The sequence below is a fragment of the Taudactylus pleione genome, unplaced genomic scaffold (assembly GCF_031769625.1).
Source record: "Taudactylus pleione unplaced genomic scaffold, aTauple2 ptg000936l, whole genome shotgun sequence".
Lineage (NCBI taxonomy): Eukaryota > Metazoa > Chordata > Amphibia > Anura > Myobatrachidae > Taudactylus > Taudactylus pleione.
In genome coordinates this window covers 513,854-538,688 of record NW_028285337.1, presented here as the reverse complement: position 1 = coordinate 538,688, position 24,835 = coordinate 513,854, and the positions used below count along the sequence as shown (strand labels likewise).

The window sequence follows — 24,835 nt, the reverse complement described above, 5'->3', positions numbered from 1 at the left end:
CTGGATTAAATCTATAAATGATAGAATTATATAATTAAAAATATAAAATGATATGAATAAATTATAAATTGGTCCGTGTTTTAGGGTAACTGGTAGGCATATGGTAAATATGTATATTAAGTTCCACATAGTTGAATTTAAAAATAAACATTCATATACTTACCGTATACACTCGAGTATAAGTCGACCCGAATATAAGCCGAGGTACCTAATTTTATCCCAAAAAACTGGGAAAATTTATTGCCTAGGGTGGGAAATGCAGCAGCTGGTAGTGCCCCCAGAAGTAATCCCCCCCCCCTGGTAGTGCCCCCAGAAGTAATCCCCCCCCTGGTAGTGCCCCCAGAAGTAATCCCCCCCCCCTGGTAGTGCCCCCAGAAGTAATCCCCCCCCCCCCCCCTGGTAGTGCCCCCAGAAGTAATCCCCCCCTGGTAGTGCCCCCAGCAGTCCTAATAAAAATAAAACACTTACCAGAAACCCCCGCTCCTGGTCCCGCCGCTGCTATCAGCTCCTTCGGCCGCTTTGCATTGTGGGAGAGACGTCGTCATGACGTCTCTCCCATTACCCACTGCGGGAGCCAGAAGATGGCTCCCGCAGTGGGAGCAGCAGCAGCCGATGAGAGTCTGACAGACTCATCGGCTGCTGATTACAACAAACACACAGCTGCCGGCTCCGGCGGCTGTGTGTTTGGCAGTGTGTAGTGCTGACCGAACTCCGTCTGGTCAGCGCTACACACGCGGTGCAGCTGTGTCACAGAGACACAGTCTGCACCGCTGCCCGCATGGTACGCTACTCAGCTGCGTACCATGCGGGCATGACTCGAGTATAAGCCGAGGGGGTGCTTTTTCAGCACAAAAAATGTGCTGAAAAACTCGGCTTTTACTCGAGTATATATGGTAACTCTGAATTCCACTAGCACATACTATGCTTACTATTCTTGGTGCTACAGGTTGAGTCTCCCATATCCAAATATTCCGAAATACAGATTTTTTTTTTTTTTTTTTTTGGCATAACTGAGATAATGAAATCTTTGATTTTTGATGGTTCAATGTACACAAACTTTGTCTAAGGCACAAATTATTAAAAATATTGTATAAAATTACCTTCAGGCTGTGTGTATATAAGTTGTATATGAAACATAAATTCATTTAATTTCTGTACACAAACTTTGTTTGAACCACAAAAGTATTGAAAATATTGTATAATAGTGTTCACTCTAGCTCCGGTGTGAGGCAGGGCGCCGGAGCTAGAGAGGGCACGTTCGTGCGCGCGTGTCCGAGAAGGGGGCGTGGTCATCGAAAAGGGGGCGTGTCTATAAGACGCGTCCCCTTTTCATCACGCCGGGCAGCCCCCAAGCCCTGCAGACAGGGAGAATAGATGCCGGGCGCATGCACCCAGCGTCTATTCTCCGGCGGTGACCGGGTCACCGCACATTTCTTCACCCGCGGGACACTGCGACCCGCGGGTGAAGACAGTTCCCGCAGGCTGTTAGGGCAGGGCGCTTTTTGCCCTCCTTCTGGAGGGCAGGGCGCTTTTTGCCTTCCAGAAAGAGGGCAGGGCGCCGCGCCCCGCTAAAACAGCCTAGTGGGAACGCTATATAAAATGACCTGCAGGCTCTGTGTATAAGGTGTATATAACACATAAATGTATTCTGTGTGTATATTGGGGTCCCATTCCCAAGATATTTCATTAAGATATCCAAATATTCCGAAATACAGATTTTTTTGGCATAACTGTAAAATGACCTGCGGGCTCTGTGTATAAGGTATAAAAAAGCAAATGTGTCTGCACCTGAGATCACTGCAACATTAGAACAAACCCAAGATAATGATAAAAATATTTATTAAAAAATATTTATAGCAACAATAGACCTAATACAACTGCAGTTCTGAAATAGACATGCAAACTAATGTATCAATTCACAAAATTTGCAGTGTGACACATGACATCCACACATCAATGAGGGAATGATACAATGTGAACTCCCAATAAAATGTCACTAATATGAAACAATGAGTCACCCAATCAAGGGCAAAGTTCCATAAAAATAATAAAAAAAACGTGTAATTGCTGGATGGTTCAAATGATAAGGCAAATGACTCTCTTCCTTTGGAGGGATGACTGTGTCTCCACAATGAATGAGCGGCCACTCACCACTTGCACAAAAGAGTCCTGAACAGACCTGGAACAGCGGGATTAAAAGCGGCTCAGCCGTTAAGTCCCAGGTCGGATGGACATTTAGCCGGGGCTCAACAAGCAGGAAAGATCAGCCAGACCGGATTCAGGGTCACTGGGCTTTTGGCAGGCTGCCACGGTGTAATGCGGAGGACCGCAAGGAATTTTCAGCCCCGGCACCTGGAGTCGGCTGGTGAAGGTGATTAGTGGTATGAACAAAGGCGGCAATGATGTCCGCGAAGACGTGATCCTCGTGCACACGTCTGGGATGTTGGATCTCCAAGCAGCGGTAATCAGCTGCACAGCACGGAGTGTCATCCAATCGTGAACAGCAGTTCAATGAGAATAGTCTGTACAACCTTGACGCGTTTCTCCATACTGACTTATGGTTTTTTCAAAAGGCAGAATAGATCCCTTCTCATTTGGATGGGATTATAAATCCACAGCTACCAATAGCAAACTTTCATGTCCAGCAGGACACAATTTAATCAGTTTACAGTACTCTCCTATAGTCTAACAGAGGCATAACATTCACATCACCTATAAGGTATAAAGATTAATATTACCTGGTTTGTTCTTTTAGATTATTTAGTTAGGATACTCAGATAAAAAAAAAAAAATATATATATATATATAATATATTATTTTTTTATCTCTTTTCTCTTGGGTTTGTACTAATGTTGCGGTAATCTCAGGCGCAGACACATTTGCTTTTCTATTTCTTGGTTTGTTTGGGGTATATAGGCAGTAATCCCCTTGTGTCAGCTGCCAGTAATTCACTGATTATCTCTGTTGCAATACAGCGCTCCACTACTTCTGTTTCTATAATCTGTGTATAAGGTGTATATAACACATAAATGCATTCTGTGTGTATATTTAGGTCCCATTCCCAAGATCTCTCATGATGATATGCAAATATTCCAAAATACAGAATATTCCGATATCCAAAATACACATACTAAACAATATATAGATCATTAGTGTTCCCTCTAGCTCCGGCGGGAGGCAGGGCGCCGGAGCTAGAGAGGGCATGCCCGTGCGCGCGCCCGAGAAGGGGGCGTGGTCATCTGAAAAGGGGGCGTGTCTATAAGACGCGTCCCCTTTTCGTCACTCTTGGGGGCGTGCCCGGCACTTACGGACACGCCGGGCAGCCCCCAAGCCCTGCAGACAGGGAGAATAGATGCCGGGCGCATGCGCCCGGCGTCTATTCTCCGGCAGTGACAGGGTCACCGCATGTTTCTCCACCCGCGGGACACTGCGTCCCGCGGGTGAGAACGGCTCCCGCAGGCTGTGAGGGCAGGGCGCTTTTTGCCCTCCTCCTGGAGGGCAGGGTGCTTTTTGCCCTCCAGAAGGAGGGCAGGGCGCCGCGCCCCGCTAAAACAGCCTAGCGGGAACGCTAGATCATTCACTACATACATATAATTTATCAATATCAACAAAATAGTTTAGGTATATAATCTACTTTATGTATTTCACAAATACTTTACCGTATTATATGCACAGGCACAAGAATTTGCTGCCTCCTACCTACTCTTCATATGCCATTGGTGTCCACCATTGTGCTATCCTTTTTTTTTCAACTTTACATTTGATCTTGTCAGGAGTCTGTGGTACACCCCATGCAATGTAGCTTTAGCACGTCTTCTCTCATTGCTTTCATTAGTCCCTGGTGGTTCTTCCTGAATGTATGTTGTACACTCACCAATGCTTGCTATGATTCTTGAGAACAATTAAGAGCAGTCTTGTGTTTCAGTTCCTTGTGCCCCACTGGTATTTGTGCCTTAGTGTATATTCCAGTATTTGGGTCAGAGTATAAGGTTCCTTGTGAGCACGTACACAGGTCTTCTGCTTTCTTACATGATTCTCTAGGTGTTTACGCTGTTCTCCATCATGATGGAGAGACAGAGCTCAGTAAGGAGACTAATGGTGCGTACACACTGGGCGATTAAAGTGGACGACTGAACGATAACGATATCGTTATCGTTCAGTCGTCCACTTTATCGTCCATTTTTAACACAAAAAAGATGAACGATGACGACGACGCGCGTTCCCGCGGGTCGTTCGTCATCCTCGTTCATCGGGCTGACATGCAGGCCAACCTGACGACCTCGTCAGGTTGCTGCATGTCAGGGAATGGGTGAGAGAGCCCGGCGCTGAACGATATCGCTAATGATATCGTTCAGCGGCTGTGCTCAATGTCATGAACGACATTGAGCACAGCCTGCCGGGGACACACTAGACGATATCGCTCAGGGAGCATATCGTCTAGTGTGTATGCACCTTATGGGAGCAAAGCAAGAAAAACTTCTACCTGGAACAAACCATGTTGCAATGCAAGCGGTGTGTTCCTTGCAGTGTAAATGCTGGCTGCTTTTGATGGACAGCTTTATTTTTGCACTACAATTTAGATGTCAGTTTGGACACACCCTTCACAAATCTAAATCTCTGCACATTTTACATCTTCCCCACCTGCAGTGCAGCATGGTTTTACCAATGTGCAAAGGTCTATTTTGCTTTGCTCCCAACTCTGCATCAGCCCCCTGTGTGCCATTCGGTCATGCCTTTCTAATTGTCCTGAAGGTTTTAGGCCTTTTTACCTTCATTACATATGGAGTGTACTGTCAGATAACCCTGTTGGTGAAGTAAAGGAAAAGTTTCTTCATAAGTTCTCTACTTTCTTCCTGGTGAGGGTGACTTGACCACATTCATCAAGTCTATACTCCGCATAGGATTTGGAGAAAAATAACTTAAAATCGGGGAAATTATTTTACCTTTTCTATTTAATGATACATCTGAACTACTGCTACTAGTCCTCCTCACTGCTGTTTCTTTCCATAACAGTACTGGTGGTTCTAGGAGAACTGATTGGTTACTTAGATAATACTTCATTAACAGCACAAGTGATGTCAACGAAAAACCAAGCATCACTATACTGCATAAGACAGGCAGCAATTACACTACTATTAAAAGTAATAAAAGAAAAAAAAACCATCATAACAGCAGCAATCGATCAGAATTGTTAGTCATTTAACATATGCACTGCAGTAAGAAAAATACTATTGTGCAACCGTTTTGTACGAGAATGCACAGCTCTAAAACGCTATTAGATGGCAATTTCTCAAAAAGAGCATGGTTAGGATGGCTGGGATCTGCTAAAATGGCTCTAGATTTCTTCAGGAGTCTTTTTTCATGTATCTCTTGAGTGCATGGTAGCACAACCCCAATAGTTCTACTAACCGTCCCAACCACTTGCATTCAGTACAGTGGTTGGGGTATGTGTCCAAGGGCTCAACCACTTGTCAGCACTGTTGTCACTTACTAAAATATTGATCTCCCACTTAGACGCGCTACCTTGGTGCCTATTGCCAGCTTCAGGATTTAGGTGCCAGATGCAGGAGGCCTAGCCAGGCAGCCACAACCAGATAGAGCTCACAAAGCTCCCCTGTGGTACCTGTCTTTCTGGAACTACTAGGAGGCTGCTCTGCTTCATGATTTATTAGAACCCTTCTAATGGTATTGGGAGAGTCTCCAGCGATTACTCTAGCAAATATCTGAAAGTATTCAAATTTATTTCATACAAAACACACCTACAAGCAAATGCGACACAAAAGGTTACTGGTCTTTATACGTAATCGCCGGGGTATCTGTGTCAGGCATTCTTGTGGTGTCAAGGCTCCTTGCCAGTAAAGCAGTGGTCATGCTTCAATGTTAGTTCTCTTTCGGCGGTTATACACATCGACAAAGGAGGGTAAACCACTGGTCCTCCCAGTCCTTTACTGTAGCCTACATTTCTTGATCAGTCCATCCTTAACCATAGCTTCTAGCCAGTCCTGACTTTCTGCCTCCATGATCTTCACAAATGTCAGACTAGTCACTGCTGATGAAGTTAACTATGGTAACCTGTTTCAATTAACCCTTAGCAGTATTTTTATGAGATCCACAGCTGCTGACTCAATGTCACTTTCAGTGGTTATTAGCTAGTCCTCTGCGTAATCAAGTTACTGCCAGTTGTTAGGGCTGGTGATTGTGGTGCGTGAGGAGCAGGTTGACCTCTGTGGGGACATTTTAATTATCTGTGATGTGCAAAGGCTGCACACATCTCAGATAATTACAGGACAGCAGCATTGGTCATTCCTCTTACATTTGATCTGGGGGCCACTGTTAATTATGGGTTAGAGGGCTGACACAGGAGTATAGGCACTAAAAAGGTGAAAAGCTAGGACTTGCCTCCAACTAACCTAAGTGTTTTTTTTTTTCTTTAGTGCCTTAGGAGATAAGTACATTTCTAGTTAGCTTAGGTTTAAGTTTGTTTTCCTATTAATCTGCATCTCAGTGACTTTTTTTTACAGGGCTCAGGTGCCAGTAGAAGCAGGTCTTATGTAACCCATACACGGTGCGACACCTCGGTACGTTTTCAAATTCAGCCCGATGCATCGCATGCTGTTGTGAATGGTGAACGATGCATCTTACAACAAGCTTCGTTTACCTATTTAACAGCCTGATGGATCACAGATCTTATGTTTTTTCCATAAGATCTACGATGCCGATGTACGACGGCGGGGACGTGCATTGCCGTCGTACAGCATGCCAAAACACACGATATGCACGATTGATCTTTGCGATCCATCGAAATCGTGCGTAAAATCGCCCCGTGTATGGGCCGCTAGTTAGGGGTTTCTTCTCAGTGAGCCCTGCTAATTTTTTTGTCTGAAGCAGTGGATTAAAACCTAGAGGGAGATTGTTAACCCTATTACTAAAATATTACTGAAAGTGGGGATTACAAACTGAATAGTTGTTATCCCTACTGTAATTCGTGTGTTCTAATCTGTTATGTGGATTAACCCTATTTGTGCAGCTGAACTTTTTTGATGAGGGATTATAAATTTTCTTTACCAAATCTATGGTTAGATGTATATGTACTTACTGTCTGTGGGGTTATGCAGCAGCAGTTAGGATTAACCATTTGTGTGGATTGTAGAACTGTTTGGTATTTTATTAACCCTACCTCTGCTGTAAGGTTGATATCCTTGTTATTGAGGTTGTAGACCGTTTTCTTGTACTACTTAAAATTTGTCTTCTGCACCTTTTCTATTAATTATAGACCAGATTTGGTTACAGTTCAGCCATTTTTTTTACCTGAACTGAGCCTTTGTTGGGTTATTTAGGCAGGTTTTGTTGCTCTTCGGAGCAAGTTCCTTCTAAATCTGTTGTTAACAACATGGCAGGGATAGCAGAAAAGATTTCCAAAGCAAAGCTTAGTACTTTGGCTACATTTTTTTTCAAAAAATTTGGAACAAAATTCTCGCACAGAGCTAGGATCCCTCTGCACAGACTGTGAAATGGAGGCCATGGACCGACCATCTGGAATTTTGACAGAGGAGGTGGCGATCCCAGAATGGGCAAAGGCCATTGCAGAACTTTCAAGGCAGGTAAATCATCAGTCAGAAATGAGTGAGTCTCTTCTCCCTTGTGTCCAAAGGGTCCTGCAGCTTCTTTTGGACCCTTAAGCTGAGCCATTTAGGCTCAAAATAATGGTTAGTGGCTCCCCAAGATGGCTGCACCCATAGATAGAATATTATCAATTTCCGGATGTACAGCTGCGAAAAAGTGGCTTTTCCTGGAGATTCTGATTCAGTAGGTTTCTAACAAGAGGAGGGTGAACTTATGGATCCTGATTGGGAAGATGCATCAGGATGGGAGGAGGGTGCATCTATCCATATTTGTGTCTGTGAATTATTAGATGCTGTAAAATAGACACTTAATATTTAAGAAATTAGGTTTCTGAAGCCAGTTCTTCTTTTTTGTTCAAGCATTTAGGAGAAGCAGTTATCCACTTTTCTGGCTTTTTCACATTTTTTCAGATATTTTGAAAGAGCCTTGGTTTAAACCGGATAAGAAAATTCAGGTTCCCAGAAGGTTAATATTTTCTTATCCTTTTTCGGATGAGGACACTAAGGTTTGGGAAGTCCTGCTTAGAGTGGATGCTTCTATAGCCAGATTATTTAAGTCTATGGCAGTGGTTCTCAAACTCTGTCCTCAGGACCCCACACAGGTCACGTTTTCCAGGTCACCCAGCAGGAGCACAGGTGTTTAAATTACTCACTGACACATTTTAAAAGAGCCACAGGTGGAGCTAATTATTTCACTTGTGATTCTGTGAGGAGACCTGGAAAATATGCACTGTTTTGGGTCCGAATTTGAGAACCTGTGGTCTATGGTAATTTCTATGGTGCAGTCAGTCACCTTGAAGGATCTAATGGACAGGAAGTATGAGAATATTCTGTAGTCCATGTTTTCTTTTACTGGCGCTTCCCTTGGTCCCATTTTGACTACTGCCTGAGTCAACCAAACAACAGAAGCCTGGACAAAACAGTCTGGTTTACGGGCAGAAAGAGAGGCTTCTGAACTCCTTGCTTTAGTAGATACGCAATGCTACTGTTTACATTGGAGATGCTCATTAGACACTTTAGTAGTGTCTGCCAGAAGGGCTATTTGGCTCAGATCATGGGAAGTGGACCCAGAGCAAGTGTGCTTTGGAGGCAGAGCCATATGAAGGGGAATTTCTCTTTGGCTCTGAACTTACAAATATTATTACTCAGGCTACTGGAAGGTAGATCTTCTGGTCTCTGCTCCCAGGACGAAGACTCCTAGGCTACGTTTTTTTCAATTCCCTGGCAAGGGGCAGATCTCAGTCCTTAAGAGGTATGTGCAGTTACTCTCGCAAGGGAGGCTTCAGGGGCCGAACCTCGGTAGGTTCTTGTACCAGCTCCAGGCAGGCCGAGAACAGCATGCATGACATTCAGAGGGCCCAATTCCATCATCAGGGAGTAGGGTCCCGTTTGCTCAGATTCTGGGTAAGCAGCATTGTGTCCAGACTATACATCCTTGTCTTGCCATGTGCCATGCCCAGGAGATTTTTTGTCACGCCTCTTCCCCAAAGCCTGTTCATACAGATGACTCTTTTGGCTGCAGTAGATTCTCTTTTAGATTCCATAGTAATTGTTCCGATTCCTCCGGAAGAGTCTTTACGTCCAATTCTGTATTTAAAGCAGCTCAATCCCCATGTCATCATTTAAAAATTTAGGATTGGAGTCTCTGCGCTCTTTCATCAGTGCAAGGGTAGGAGGGGAGTTTTTGGCAACAATAGATATAAGGGATGCATATCTTCATATTCCTATCTGGAAGGGCCATCACCAGCTTCTCCGCTTTTCAGTAGGAGACCTGCATTTCCCATTCAAGGCCGTACGTTTTGGCCTATCTACTGCTCCCAGGGTTTTCACAAAGGTCATAGCCGACATGGTTTCCTGGTTGAGGAAGAGAAGGAATCACCATTATACCACATTTGAATGACATTCTGATAAAGGACCCTTCAGAGGTCTTGCTGCTACAGCATCTGCAGGTGGTAGTGGACACATTGGAGGCTCACGACTGGATCCTGAATTATCCCAAGTCAAACCTCATTCCTTCACAAAGGATGGTTTTCTTGGACCTTGTCTTCGACACTTAATATCAAAGGTTCTTCATTCCTGTGCAGAAGACTTAGGACCTTCAGTCGTTAGTGAGGTTGCTTTTTCAGCTGTTTGTTCTCTGGGTTATGTGACCCCTGGGGAAAATTGCAGCTTTCTTCTAAGCAGTACCTTTTTCAATGTTTCATGCCAGGACTCTCCAGATGCAGATTTTACACTGTTGGTCCAAGACAAATTCCAGACTGGACAGGCAGCTCTTCAAACTGATCTATCAGAAGAGTCAATCACTTATGTTGTAGCTCCATACCCTGAATTTAGCCAAGGTGTCCCTGTACTCTGTTTGGAACTGAATACTGATCTCCAGCCTGATGGGTTGGGGAGCCGTGACTCTGGAGGGCATCTTCAGAGTGTTTGGACTGAATAATAATCCACCTTCTTCATCAACATCTTGGAGTTGAGGGCTGTCAGGTACTCCCTGTCCAGGATCAACAGGTCTTACAGGGAACACCTGTTTGTATACAGTCGGACAATGCCACGGCTGTGGATAATATCAACAAGCAGGATGGAACACTGAGTCGTCGGGCAATGATGGAGGAGTCTCATATCCTTATTTGGGTGGAATATTGTGTTTCTGCCATTTCGGCCATTCACATTTCCGAAGTGGACAACTGGGAGGTGAACTTCCTACACTGTTAAACCTGGGGAATGGGAACTTTACCAGGAGCTGTTTCAATAGATTGTGGATCGTTTGGGGAAGACCCGACATAGATCGTATGGCATCCTGGTTAAACGGAAAGCTGCCCATGTATGGAACTTGATCAAGGTATCCCTAGGCAGTCTTTGTGGACATAATTCGAGCAATTTGGTTCGACAAAAAGCGCTGCCAGTAATTCTCGTAGCTCCAGACTGGCCTCATCGACTGTGGTAAACTCTTCATCAGAGCATGCTGGCCAGCTTCTTCTCCAACAAGACCTGTTTACACCCACATTTGTCTTGTCTAGCTTTGACAGCAAGGTTCTTGAGACCTAGATTCTGAAGGCTCATGGTTTATCTAGACAGGTTATCCAGGCCATGATTTGGGCTTTTAAGCCAGTCACTTCCATAATTTACTATCATCTCTGGAAGCTTTATATTTCATGGTGTGAGTGTCAGGGTCTCTCAGCATTGGTCTTTAGATTACAGCATCTTTTAACTTTTCCTCAGGATGGTCTAATTCGAGGCCTTCGCCTATAGTTTCTTAAATGTCAGGTTTCGGGTCCCTGTACTTTTTCAGAGAAGTTTTGGCACGATTCCGGAGGTACATATTTTTTTTTCATGGTGTACTTCGAATTCAGCCTTCCTACATACCACTTATTCCTCTGTGCTGTGTGATATGAATTTGGGTTTGAAGGCTCTTCAGAGGCCTCCCTTCAAGCCTCTTGAGACTGTGAAATTGTGGTATGTTACATGGAAAATGGTTATTTTATTGGCCATTGCATCTGCTAGACACATCTCAGAGTTGTCTGCCTTATCTTGTAAACCTCCCCTTATCATTTTTCATTTTGACAGGGTATTTTTTGGACTCCTCCTCCTCCTCCTTTTTTTTTTTTTTGTTTTACCGAAGGTGGTTTCAAAAATTAATTTAAACCTGGATATTGTTCTCCCAGCTTTTCTGGAGGCAGCATTGTTTTCTACTTCCAGGCTTTTATATCTTTTGGATATTGTCCGTGCTTTACAGATTTTTTTTTTATCCGTACTTCCTCAATTAGGTGTAAGGATTCCTTTTTGATATTAGTGGATGCCCCAAAGAGAGATTGGCTGACATTAGTGGGCCTGATTCAGAGCCGGATGCTCTGAAAGAGCGCTCGCTCTGAATCAGGGCGGTTTTTTTTTTTTGAGCGGCCAGGTGATGGTCGCGATGGTCTCGGCCATCGGGGCTTGCAACAAGACCCTTGCGGTAGGGTCTCATTCCCGCAAGCCCCAGTGAGCTTCTGGCTCTTAATAGAGCCGGAAGCTCACCACTGACATCACTTGTGATGTCAGTGGGGCCATCCCCAAACGGCAGGCGTTCCGTCGGGAACTCCTCCGTTTGGCCAGCCACCCCCCCCTGCCCGCCTTCAAAATGGGGCAAGCTGTCGATCAACATCGATAGCCGCCCCTTTTTTTGTGCGAGACACGGAGCGCCCGTCGCTAGCCGGGTCTCGCGCCCGTCGGAGCCGGCTCCGGCATGCGCAGTGGCTAAACATCGACCCACTCGCGAGAGTGTTCCTTTGCTGTATGGATTACTTCTGCTATCCTCCAGGCTTATCTGTCTTCAGAGAAGTCTGTCTCAATTTTCCCTCCTGGCTCATTCTACTTGTGCAGTTGGGGCTTCTTGGGTGGTTTGCCATGGAACATCATTTGAGCAGCTGTGAAGAGCAGCGACCTAAGCCTTTGTGCACACCTTTATTAAACTTGACCAGTTCCATACTTTTTGTTTCGGTGACACTAGTTTTGGGCATACAGATTTTCGTATGGCTTTGCCGGACAGCATCTCCTCTTGTTAGGCTTTCTTTGTTAAATCCCATAGTCAAGACTACAGTGTTCCCCAGATCATATGTAAGCAGTAATTCTATTTTTATACTCCTGTAAAGTCCTTTCTCTGTAATCCAAGTGGGGCACACTGCGATCTCTCCCTGATTATCATTATTTGCTGCTATGTTCTGGTTACATAGTTATGGTTCTTCCTCCAGATGGCTTTGTTAAAAAACTGAGGTTAGATGGAGGGGTTATATCGTATGGAGGGGGCAGAGCTAGTTTTTAACCTTTTTAGTGCCTATACCCCTCTCCAGCCCTCTAACTCTGTCCAGTCCTCTAACCCATAGTCAAGACTACAGGGTCCCGCAGATGGATTATGAGGAAGGGATTTTACATAACGTGACAAAGTGTCAAATTGCTTCCAATTGGGGACGACCAGAGACTCCTTCTATTCAAGCTACTATTAACTGTCTGGTCAGTGTACCGGATAGAGCGCACTACTGACACACTCTATGATACTGTCACAACTCAAAGATGGGTAATGGATGTTGGTCCGTACTCTGGATCGACAAAGACCCAGAACATAGACGTGGAGTCTAAAGTGCCGGTGGTATTCACCGGGGTCCCTCGCAAGGAGGCATGGACTTAGCTTCACCCAACACATAGGTCAAGGCCCTCTGCCCAGGTTCCCTTGTACAGGTACTGGCGTGCTTGGGAGTGCTGCTGGAAGTACATAAGAAGCCAGGTCAGAACCAACCGGACAGCAGAGTAACAGGGAGAAGACAGAATCGGGTCAGCCGAAGTCGAACCAGGAATCGCCAAAGGCAGTACCAGAAGATTGAATGGAAACGGGTCACAAGGAATAGCCGAGGTGAGGAACAGGTAGACAATAGCACAAGGTCAAGGTATGCTAGAGCAAGGAATAAGCCTATACTCTGGCACTGGAGTGCTACCAGGAACTTCCTTATATAGGTCAAAGTTCAATTCCAGCGCCATTCAGATTTTCCCTTAACCTGCGCCTGTCTCTTTGAATCTTAAACAGAGCAGCGCGCGCACCCTTATGGAAGGCGCGTCTGCCTGTATGCAGAAGCCGCCGGAGGGTAGGAGAGAGCTGCTGACAACGCCACTGGACCTAGTAAGTGACCACTGGGTTCGGCTGCGCTGTGACAGATACTTTGCACACTTTTTAAAAGCTTGGACAACATGCACTGAGTATTTTGAGACCGACCGACACCATGTCGATATCCTTGGAATCAATCATTATGTCAACAGATAAACCATGTAGACATGGTCACTGTCGACCTGCTACATGATTTCTGACAACCAATCATACCCAACCCAGAGAGAGTTACTAGTAGGTAGTAAATATTAAAAAGCCTTTCACACTAATTCCATCACAAAAGAAAATATTATTTCACACTTATTCAAATTCAGAGAGTCACAGTCACACATGCAGCAACCCCAGAGATGCAGATGGCCAATGGTACCATTGGTCTTTAACCTCGATGTTATTAAACCATCTACATGGGAACATCAATGGTTTCACCCACCGATGGTCATCCCTGCTCTATTAATCACTTGGCAGTGGGCCAATCAGAGTTGGAGCAGGGATTTGTGGGACGTGTTGGGGGGGGGGGCAGAGCTAGGCTCCATATCCCGGCACAAATTAGAAAGAAAAAAAACATCAGGAGGTTCTGTACCATCAATGGCAAAGAACCTTGGATCTCTGCCATCAAAGGCAAAACAATCTACCGTTGGTGGTTAATCATCAATGGTTGTTAATCATTGATGGTGAATGGACATCCCTATCCAGAAATGCTGCACTGAGCACTGCAGTTTTAATTAATGTTCAAGGGGGAGGGGCCCCCAAATGAGGAGGCCTTGGGGCACTTGCCCTTAGCTCTTGCACTTGGGGCCTGATTCAGAGCCGCTCGCTAGATGCGATTGCTCGCTCCTAGCGTATGAAAATCCAGCACACGCCCAGAAAGGTCGGCGATCGCACGGCAAGGCATTAGCACGCCCACTATGTCATGGCGAGCGATCACTTTGTGTATGAAGACGCCCACCAGCCATTCAGAAGATGCCCACTTGCGTACGTCATCTCCTGGAAGTGCATGAAAACATTGGTACATCGGGCACCATCGGATGTGCTTGCAGCGCTTGAGGTTGACTATACCTGGCCGCAAGCACTGCGATCACTTCAGTGTGAAATAGAACCAGGTGACGAGTACAATGACCCAGCCTGTTAATTATGCACGCTTTTGAAACGGCATTGAAACACACAGGCACGCCTGCGTTCGTACCTCCACTGCCCCGTTTCTAGTGGCCTGACACTGTTAACACCCACAAACTGCCTCTTCTGTCTCTCATTCAACTGGGCTGTCTATGCTTGACGAGTGAGCGCATCCCGATCTTTCGCAGTGGTTCGTGCACGCGCATTATGATGCATGCGCAGAATGCAGATATCGGCCAGCTACGAGCGATCGCATCCTAGCTAGCAGATCTGAATCAGGCCCTTAACCTGGCCCTGACTGTCACTCTCATTGTGACAAATTAGCAATTAAGAGTTAATAGCCATGAAGATGTTGCATGCAGCATATTTGTTGCTTACTCTCTCTTGTATCTGACGTGGAGCATTTCACTTCAGTTTGTTACGTGATTGAGCGCTCCTCAAATCTGTGTTCTCACACTGAAAAAGATTTAAAGTGCCTATAGAACACTAGTCTTAATGCATAGTACCTCTTGTACTCAACAGAAGAGGGTTCTACAGTAGCAAACAAACAAAAATGGCAGCTGCTCAATCAATCTAGCAGTACTAATCAGGTGCATGAAAGGGAGGGGTCATACTGAGTAGAGAAAGGAGGGGGATTTAACCCCCTATTGTTCCTCAGCACACTGAATAATACCTGCAACAATATATGAAGACTATATGGTCATAGGAATTCAGAGATATTAGTTGCATGCATTTGCAAACACATGGGAGGCTGCTGGGCTGCAGTGCACCCCAAAAAAAAGGGGGTGAGCGTTTGGGCGTAGGGCCCCCGGGACTGGTCTGGCTGGGCCTCCTCAGGGCATCACCTCTTAATACACATAGTTGCTTTTCACATCACCTTTTATGTTTGTTTATTATTCATGTATTTTTTCACATATATTTTAACCTCTCATTCCACACTTAATGATTACTCACACACAGCTATACTTTGCACTGCACTGTCACTCTTTTTCCATTTTCGTGTGATGCCCTGGGGGGGTCCTGGGCTGGACGTTTTTTGGGGTGCACTGCGCCCCGGACGTGAACCCCTTAGTGTTAGGGACTGCTGGTAACAGAGAAGCCGTGACGTGGCCCAGCAGCCTCCCATGTGTTTGCAAATGCATGCAACTAATATCTCTGAATTTCTATGACCATATAGTCTTCATATATTGTTGCAGGTATTATTCAGTGTGCTGAGGTACAATAGGGGGTTAAATCCCCCTCCTTTTTCTACAGTAGCAACCCTGCAATTCAGGTAACGAAAATGTGTTAAATATTAAAGTATTGCTACAACGAAAGTAATTGGTGTTTTATTAAAACTGGCTTGGAACATCATGTTACAGGGACACATTGTCAGAAAAATGTGTGTAAAGCACATCATTACCATCTTTGCCATGATTTATGTCCCCGATTTATGGTACTAATTTCCATTGCACTCAGTACAATGGAAGCGTGTTTAGTTAGTCTGTAGTAGGGTGTGTTGGTAAAGGAAAAGTAAGCTAGGAGGAGGGACAAGTTATGGGAGGGTTCCTTAAGTATAATGGGTCTATTTACTAAGCTTTGTTAGGAGCTGATTGGCTGGTACCTTATCTCCTAACTGTCATGTCATAGGCTGTGTTTGAAAAATGACAGGAGCTGATTGGCTGGTACCTTAGCACGGTTCACTTTATCTCCTAACAAAGCTTAGTAAATAGACCCCCAAGAGTTTTAGGAAGCAATCTCAGAATTCGTGCTCCAGGCTGATTCCCCCGGTGCTGTGGCATTTATGTGGTAAGTCATGTAGAATGCTGGTTATATACACTAAACTAAGTTATCTGCCATTCTTGGTTAAAACGCCATTCTAATAGTCCCGACAGTTGTTATTTTCTATTTGTTTGTTTTTTATGTGTAACACTTTAGTATTACTGGCTGCTGTGGTTGGGATATGGTTAGAATAAAGCTGTGAATGTTGAATTATTTTCTCAGTACAGTACGGAGGAAAGCACAGTAAAAGATGTCCGGGAAGAACAAGAAGTGAGCTCCTGTCTGGCAGAAAACACGGAGTGTAAGATGAGTGTGGAGAATTTGAATCGGGAGGTAAGACCATTATAATTTGTGAAAAGAGGATGAAGTTGATACATTTGAACAAATCCTTTATTTGTCTTAAAACAAATGTCTCAGGTTAAATCATGTAAGTTGCAACTTCAATACAGGAGCATTTGAAGGTAGTAATTTAATAGTTATATACATTATGTAAAGGGAGAGCTGCCATGATGTGCTTGTTTACATTACAGTAATAAATATGCTTATGAAAATAACATGATAGAAATGGAATCGGTATGATTTACCGCCGGACCCATGCCCGGCGGTTGGAATCCCGGCAGCAGCATCCCGGCAGAGGAGGAAATCCCAATCGTCAAAGGTTAAGGTGGGAATCCACTACCCGACAGTGAAAAGACTGAATGATAACTGCAGGGTGCCCACACTGAATGATATGTCGTTCAGTGCAGGCACAATCCATCATCTGCAAACTTCTGAACCTGACAATATCGTCAGGTTGACCAGCATGTTTGAACGATGATAGATGTCTAAAAGATCAAATTTTCAAACTATGGGCCTGATTCAGAGCCGCTCGTTCGCTCCGAGCGATGTTCGCACATCGGCGCATGCATATGGGTCGTAATGCGCATGCGCCAACCAGTCATTGCGGTCGGAAATTGTGCGCTCGCAAAATAGCGAGTGCCTGCTAATTTGAGTGACAGGATGAGGCGTTTGTGGGTGGTAACAGGGGAAGGTGCTTGAAAACGGGGAGTGGAGATCCGAACGCAGGCGTGCCAAACGGTCAAAATGGGCGTTTTAAGGGTGTGCATAATTAACAAATCAGCGTCATCGGCCACGTCACTTGGTTGTTTCTTAGCCTGAACTGTTCGCATGATTGCGGTAGGAAAATCCAACCACAAGCACTGCGAGCAGTTCAGACGCCTTTCGATGTACTCGATTAATCTAATAAATAGCGGAGATGACGTATGATGCGAGCGGCCAGGGGGCGTCTTTACAAAATAGCGAGCGCATGTTTCGTTCGCTTGCTTAGACATAGAGGCGTCAACAGACCGCAAAGAGCGAGCGCTCAATTTAAATAGCCGGCCCCTTTTTCTGAACAACCGTTCGCAAATAGCGTCCGGCCTGCCTATGTTCAAATGATTATCGAACGATTTTATAGTTATCGTTCAATCGTTCAACTTTATCGTCTAGTGGATACCCCCCTTTAGTATATACTCAGGCCTGCCAAGAGCCGCAGCTGGCCCGGGTAACGGGACGTGGCCACATCGTGGGAGGCGTGGCCACGCCCCTTTCGAAGAAAAAAAAAGTGCGCGCTGGCGAGGGGGGCGCTCTGAGCTCCCTCGGCCCGGCGCAAAGCAAGGGGGTGCGCGATTAGTGTGATCACCCCCCCCCCAACACAGGCATAGGAGACTGCTGTGGCTGCTGCTCAGCAGCCACAGCAGTCTCCCACTGCAGCTCAGCACACGCTGTGTGCTGGGCTGCTGTGAGGGAGGGGGGGGCGGCGTCGGACCCGGACCCCCGCCGGGCCCCTCAGGAAGCCTGGGCCCGGGTAATTTGTACCCCCCACCTCTCAGCACCCCTGTATATACTAGGGATGTGCAGGCTCGGTTCTACTCGGTTCCGTTCGGTTCTTTTTACCGGATCTTATTGGCTATCCAAAACTCGTGACAGCTGAAACCCAATAAGATCCGGTAAAAAGAACCGAACGGAACCGAGTAGAACCGAGCCTGCACATCCCTAGTATATACTAACCTATTTCTACCCCCTAACCCTCCCTTAAAGGTGCCTAACCCTAACCTTCCCCACCAGTGCCTAAACCTAACCCCCCCCCTCCCCGCTGCCTAAACCTGAGTCCCCCCGGGGGTGCCTAACGCGAACCCCCCCCTTCCCCTAGCCTAAACCTAGCCTCCCTGGGGGGTGCCTAACCCTAAGTTTCCCCCGGGAACCCTAAACCTAGCCCTCCCCCAGCGCCCCCCCCCCCCTTCCGCCCCGCGGCTGTCCGCGCCCGGCATCTCTTCGAACCAGATGCTGGGCATCGGGCTCCTGGCGTAAGTCTAATGACAGGCGTCGGCATATTGACGCCTGTCTTTAGACCCTTGCCGGGATATGACAGTCGGGAAGCCGGCTGTCGGGATTAGGTCCGCCGGCTTCCTGACTGCATACCGATAGAAATACAGTGATGTGCTTTTATTTTTACATGGCCTTATTCATACAATGGGAGATGTAACCTGGGAAGTGCATGTTATCACATTACTACATATACAGTCAGGTGCATAAATATTGGGACATTAACAGAATTTTCATATTTTGGCCTCTGTTCACCACCACAATGGCTTTAACTGCAGACTTTCAGATTTAATTTGAGGGTAATTACATCCAAATCAGGTGAACGGTGTAGGAATTACGGTTTCTATATGTGCCTCCCACTTTTTAAGGGGAAAAAAAGTAAAGGGACAAACTAAACAATCCTAAATCAAACTTTCACTTTTTAATACTTTGTTGCAAATCCTTTGCAGGCAATTACGGCCTGAAGTCTGGAACGCATAGACATCACCAGACGCTGGGTTTCATCCCTGGTGATGCTCTGCCAGGCCTCTACTGCAAATGTCTTCAGTTCCTGCTTGTTCTTGGGGCATTTTCCCTTCAGTTTTGTCTTCATCAAGTGAAATGCATGCTCAATCAGATTCAGGTCAGGGGATTGACTTGGTCATTGCATAACATTACACTTTTTAGCCTTAAAAAACTCTTTGGTTGCTTTTGCAGTATACTTCAGGTCATTGTCCATCTGCACTGTGAAGCGCCGTCCAATGAGTTCTGAAGCATTTGACTAAATATGAGCATATAATATTGCCTGAAACACTTCAGAATTCATTCTGCTGCTTTTGTCAGCAGTCACATCATCAATAAATACAAGGGAACCAGTTCCATTGGCAGCCATACATGCCCACGCCATGACACTACCACCACCATGTTTCACTGATGAGGTTGTATGTTTTGGATCATGAGCAGTTCATTTCCTTCTCCATACTCTTTTTCTCTTCCCATCACTCAAGTTGATCTTTGTCTCATCTGTCCATAGGATGTTGTTCCAGAACTGTAATGGCTTTTTAGATGTTGTTTGGCAAACTCTAATCTGGTCTTCCTGTTTTTGTGGCTCACCAATGGTTTACATCTTGTGGTGAACCCTCTATATTCACTCTTGTGAAGTCTTCTCTTGATTGTTGACTTTGACACACATACACCTACCTCCTGGAGAGTGTTCTTGATTTGGCCAACTGTTGTGAAGGGGTTTTTCTTCACTAGGGAAATAATTCTTCTGTCATCCACCACAGTTGTTTTCCGTGGTCTTCCGGGTCTTTTGCTGTTGCTGAGCTCTCCGGTGCAATTCTTTTTACGAATGTTCCAAACAGTTGATTTGGCCACACCTAATGTTTTTGCTATCTCTCTGATGGGTTTGTTTTGATTTTTTTGCCTAATGTGACAGCTCTTTGGATCTCATATTGAGAGTTGACAGCAACTGATTCCAAATGCAAATGTCACACCTAGAATCAACTCCAGGCCTTTTACCTGCTTAATTGATAATGAAATAACGAGGGAATAGCCCACACCTGTCCATGAAATAGCTTTTGAGTTGATAGTCCCATTACTTTTGTCCCCTTAAAAAGTGGGAGGCACATATAGAAACCGTGAATAAAGGGTGGTGAACCGACTGTGGGGGTGGATTGAGGCAGGAGGGAGAGGGAAAGAGTAATGGGGGGGGAAGAGAGGTGGGGGGAGGGGATGTGCATGTATCTGGAGGTATGGGGGTAGGGGGTGTAAGAGTGCTGCGCCTGTGCTAGGAGTACCTGTTCCTACCTAGTTTAGAGACTGGTAAAAGCTGGGTAAGGCGCGCTCTCTATATGGTTATGGAGGACCTCCATGATTAAGGCACAGCCGAAACGCGTTGGAGACACACACCCACCATCACGTCCTGGAAACCTTCTTTCCTGCTGAAGAACCCCCCTGCTGTCCCAGCGACCGCTGATCACAAGGAGCTGCCAGCACCTCCGGCGAGCGGCACCCCCGCCTTGTGACCGTGACACGCCCGGCTCTCAGCCTCCCCGCCCCCGCCCCACATTGGGCGCCAACAGCCGCAGGAACCACGAGGAGCCGGCGTTCACTGCACACACACGGCATCCTTCATCCGAACAGCCTCACCCGGCCGTCCCGCTGCACGACGCACACACGCAGGTACCGGCCCGCATCCCAAACACGGAGACACCGACCTGCCGCAGCCTGCGCATCCAGCCAGGCTCCATCCACCACGCTGACCCACCCTGCCAGCGCAAACAAGACCAACTGTGCCACCATCACGGGGCACAGCCGCACCAGTAGCTGCAGCACAACAAGAACGGCCATCTAACCTGCCGCTGTATACCATCAGAGACTGCCGACCACCACCCCCAAATCGCAACGTCTACACAGGCACCTACCAGTAGGTAAGTTGTACAAATTGCGGGACGCCGCCACATCATCTATCCTTACCAGACTTCCACCTACACACCTACACTGTGCCGGGCGTTAAGACTGTCGACCAAAGGTCCAGCAGGGACAACTTGCTGGTCCAGAACTGCACGGAAAAGGAGCCCCCTAAAAGGGTCTACCCACCTTCCCCCCCGTGCACCCATCCTGCTCTTCCCCCCACTGCTCCTGGGTCAATTACCCTCTAGTAGCATTGTGCCTACCTACCTTAAACCAATAAAATTACCTTGACCCAACACCACCGTCTACGTCTCTCTGTCATACAGATCACTCTTACCCAAGCACTTTACACACTGCCCCACCATATAGAGAGCGCGCCTTACCCAGCTTTTACCACATATAGAAACTGTTGTAATTCCTACACCGTTCACCTGATTTGGATGTAATTACCCTCAAATTAATTCTGAAAGTCTGCAGTTAAAGCACATCTTGTTTGTTTAATTTCAAAGCCATTGTGGTGGTGAATAGAGGCCAAAATATGAAAATTCTGTCAATGCCCCAATATTTATGCACCTGACTGTATACTCATACCTTGACTAAATATGTTGGGCACACATTCGCAAAAATATGTCCGCATCCAATTAACAGAAAGATCTCTGATTTCCTGTAAGCAAGGTAGTCCTGACCGCAAAGAAAATATAGATCAGCAGTAGTTATTCCAAAGTGAATACCTTAGGCTATCCCACCTCGTTATCTTTAGAACTGTTTACTAAATTATTCCTGGGTGTTAATTAGATTAAGATGAAGCAAAGTTATTTGGGGATAACTAGTGATCTACATGTTAATCAGGGCAGTTTGCCTTTGCATAAATATTTAAAATATAATATTCTCCTTTTGATCAATCTTGTGCTAATTGAACAATAAAAGCAAATGTCTTATGCGAGCCGTACATCTATGGCCCGGTTTCCCATCCTGCCGACACAGATCAGCCATGAAAACCGCCAATTAACGGACATCAATGATTAGTGATTTGTTGGCAGATCAGGAAAATTCCACTTGTTAAAAATCCCCGACTCGCCATTTTGAACATTTTCGGGTTCGGAATCGGCGAATCGAGATTGTCCAACATTTTAGATGTCTCCAGTTCCTCAACCCACAGAATGGGGAATTGGTGCAATTCATCGCAGGTATATGTGCCCCATAATTCGCCTTGACTTATTCAATAATCTCTACAGTTTTTTTGGTGACATTTAAATGTTAGTGCAAGTGCATAATAATAAATAATCCTCTCTTCCCTTCTAGATAGAGGAATACAGGAATAAAGGGGACTGGAAGTTGCCTGCGAGCAACAGTGACCCGGTTTTCAGGCGCTACCTGCACAAGATTCTAAATGGGGCAGAACCTGTTGGACTTGTAAGTGCTAAAGAAACCTTCCTGTTATTTAGAGCAAAGAAGTGGTCTTGTTAGATTTCTTTTTTTATTTAATTATTGTAATTCTGGCACGTGGGAATAGGTATTTGCCAAGAACACTGCGCAACAGTGAAAATGTTTCCAATTTGAAAATAGTTGCTTCTAATTGATTTCAGCATGCAAGGAACGAATATGACAATTAAAACTCTGTTAGCTCTCGGTTCCGAGAAATAGCCCATTTATGTTGATGTAGGGGTATTTTGTTAAATACTAGGAAATTATGGTGTCTAGGTAATAAATAGGTTGACAAACCAGAATATAGGAATGCTGAGTCATTGTAGGCCATGTAGTCATTGTAGGCCATGGAAAAAAATGTTCATCACAGTCGTTTGGTTGATGTAAGCAAAATTCTTCTGCCCCCACATGAAACTTGGACTTATGAAAGACATTGTAAAGGGGATGAGCCAAGATGGACACGGTAGGAAGTACCTGAGAAGACCATTTCCACTCCAGAATAATGCTAAAGTTAAGGAAGGAATCTGTGTTTGACTGAGTCCTCCAGGTTAATTGGAAAGCAGCATGGAAAGCCTTTTAATGGTGTTGCGCATGGCTTTTTGGGTAACAAAAGAGCTGGAAACTCTTTCCAAGCACCTGTGAAAGACTATTAAGTTGATCTGAGCAGCCACTATTTTTCATATAACGTTAGGGACACCTTGACCGGTGCTTAAATATATCTTTGCAAATATATGAAACAAAGATCTCTGAATTTCTATTATCACGTAGTATTCAAATCTCATTGCTGGACTTTTGCAGTGCGCTGGGGGGGAAATTTTTTTCTAGTCTAGAGTAAACCCCTCCCTTTTCAAGCACCATTGAAAGACTATTAAGTTGATCTGAGCAACCACTTTTTTTTGTATTACTAAGCTGGAAAGGTATGCAGTTATGAGACCTGCGGACGCATGCCCGCTGGTCTCAATACCGACAGCATAATCCCGGCAAGGGATCCAACATAGGCGTCAAAATGCCGACACCTATGTTAATCCCTACGCCGGGACCCCGACAGGACACCGGACCGATCGTCCAACCTCGGGGGTAAGTATATATGTAGCCGGGGATGGGGGGGGCTAGGTTTAGGGCAGCCTGGGGGGACTTAGGGTTAGGCACCTCCCCGGGGAGGGTTAGGCTAGGGGAAGGGGGGTTAGGTTTAGGCTCTGTTGGGGAGGTTAGGGTTAGGCACTTACCCTAAACCTAACCCCGAGAGGGTTAGGTTTAGGGTACTGGGAGGGGAGGGTGGTTCGGTTTAGGCACTTACGAGGGAGGTTAGGTATAGGCATTAAGTAGGGAGGTTAGGGTTAAGCACCCCTAAAGCCCTAAAGAAGGGTTGGGGGGGGGGAGAGGAATACTTAACTTACCTTCGCTATCGGGATCTTGTGCATCGGGCTGCGGGCGTCGGGATTTGAACCACCAGGCTGACATCCGGCGGTCGAACATACCCATTCCGCTGGAAACTATGTTGAGATTGTGAACAACCTTCTAGAAAAGTATCATCAATTAGGCTGCAACATGTCTCTGAAAATCCACTTTCTCGACACTCATTTGGCTTCTTCCCTGACAACTGCGCTGCAGTGAGTGACGAGCACGGTGAGTGATTCCACCAACGCATTTCAGCAATAGAAGGAAGATATCAGGGTAGGTGGAACGCTGCTATGCTTACTGACTACTGTTGGACTGTGACGAAAGATGCCCTAGAAAAGGAATACAAACGACAAGCAAAGAGAGAGAGCTCTCATGAATAGGACCCTATTTGAGATAGTATTTCGGTTGCTGTAAGTTGTTTAGTTTTGTGTTTATATTTGCGTTGATTGAATTGAAACAATTTATATTGTATAAAGAAAATATCTGATTATTTTAAAACTTTTTCATTATGACTATCACTATGACTATATTACTGAAGTACATATAGCGCAATTAGTGAAGCTCAAAAACTAGAACTATTAAATACATTCTGAAGTCATAATCGTTTTTCTTGACCTCAAATTAGTAAAGAATGACTGACTATTTTTAGAAAGGAAACAAATTAAAAGTATTTTTGTTGCACAGTGTAATTCAGCTAACCTAATTGTATTGTAAGTAGAAAGTAATGCAATAACCATTCAAGCCAAGCTGCACATACCCCAAAAAATTAATTTCTAATATAAGTCTGAAAATACGTTCTGGGTGTCTTGATTAGACTTTGCGGTAAATAAGCGCTCACTACACTATAGATCTTGTTTTGTAAAATATATTTATAAGGTTTTCATATAGAAATGACAAGTGAACAGTTCCAGTGGTGTAAAAGGAGAACAAAATTCCAAAAAATATTGATGTAATGGACCACATGACCAAAGATTACAGAACACAATGCAAACTAACCCGAAATGTAAAATCTTACCATAAAACCGTGAAACATGCATACCATACATTTCTAGTAGAAAACAGCAAAAAGGATTGTGAATAACAAAACATTTTTAACAGATGACTAGTGTAATAATTGCCACTG

The 24,835-nt window shown here is 45.3% G+C and overlaps 1 protein-coding gene across 6 annotated transcripts in view; it reads left to right on the top strand.

Moving 5' to 3' along the window:
- The window catches only part of LOC148473312 (chloride channel CLIC-like protein 1), a 144,721-nt gene that overhangs the window by 5,674 nt on the left and 114,212 nt on the right, over window positions 1-24,835 (top strand). For all 6 annotated transcript variants that reach the window (XR_015872983.1, XR_015872984.1, XM_088459807.1 and 3 more), the window contains exons 3-4: window positions 16,351-16,461; window positions 22,189-22,299. Coding sequence is in view for 4 of the 6 variants with exons in the window: in XM_088459807.1 (XP_088315933.1) it covers window positions 16,351-16,461; window positions 22,189-22,299 (222 nt within the window). In the remaining 2 variants the exon portion in view is untranslated. The remainder of the gene's footprint in view (window positions 1-16,350; window positions 16,462-22,188; window positions 22,300-24,835) is intronic.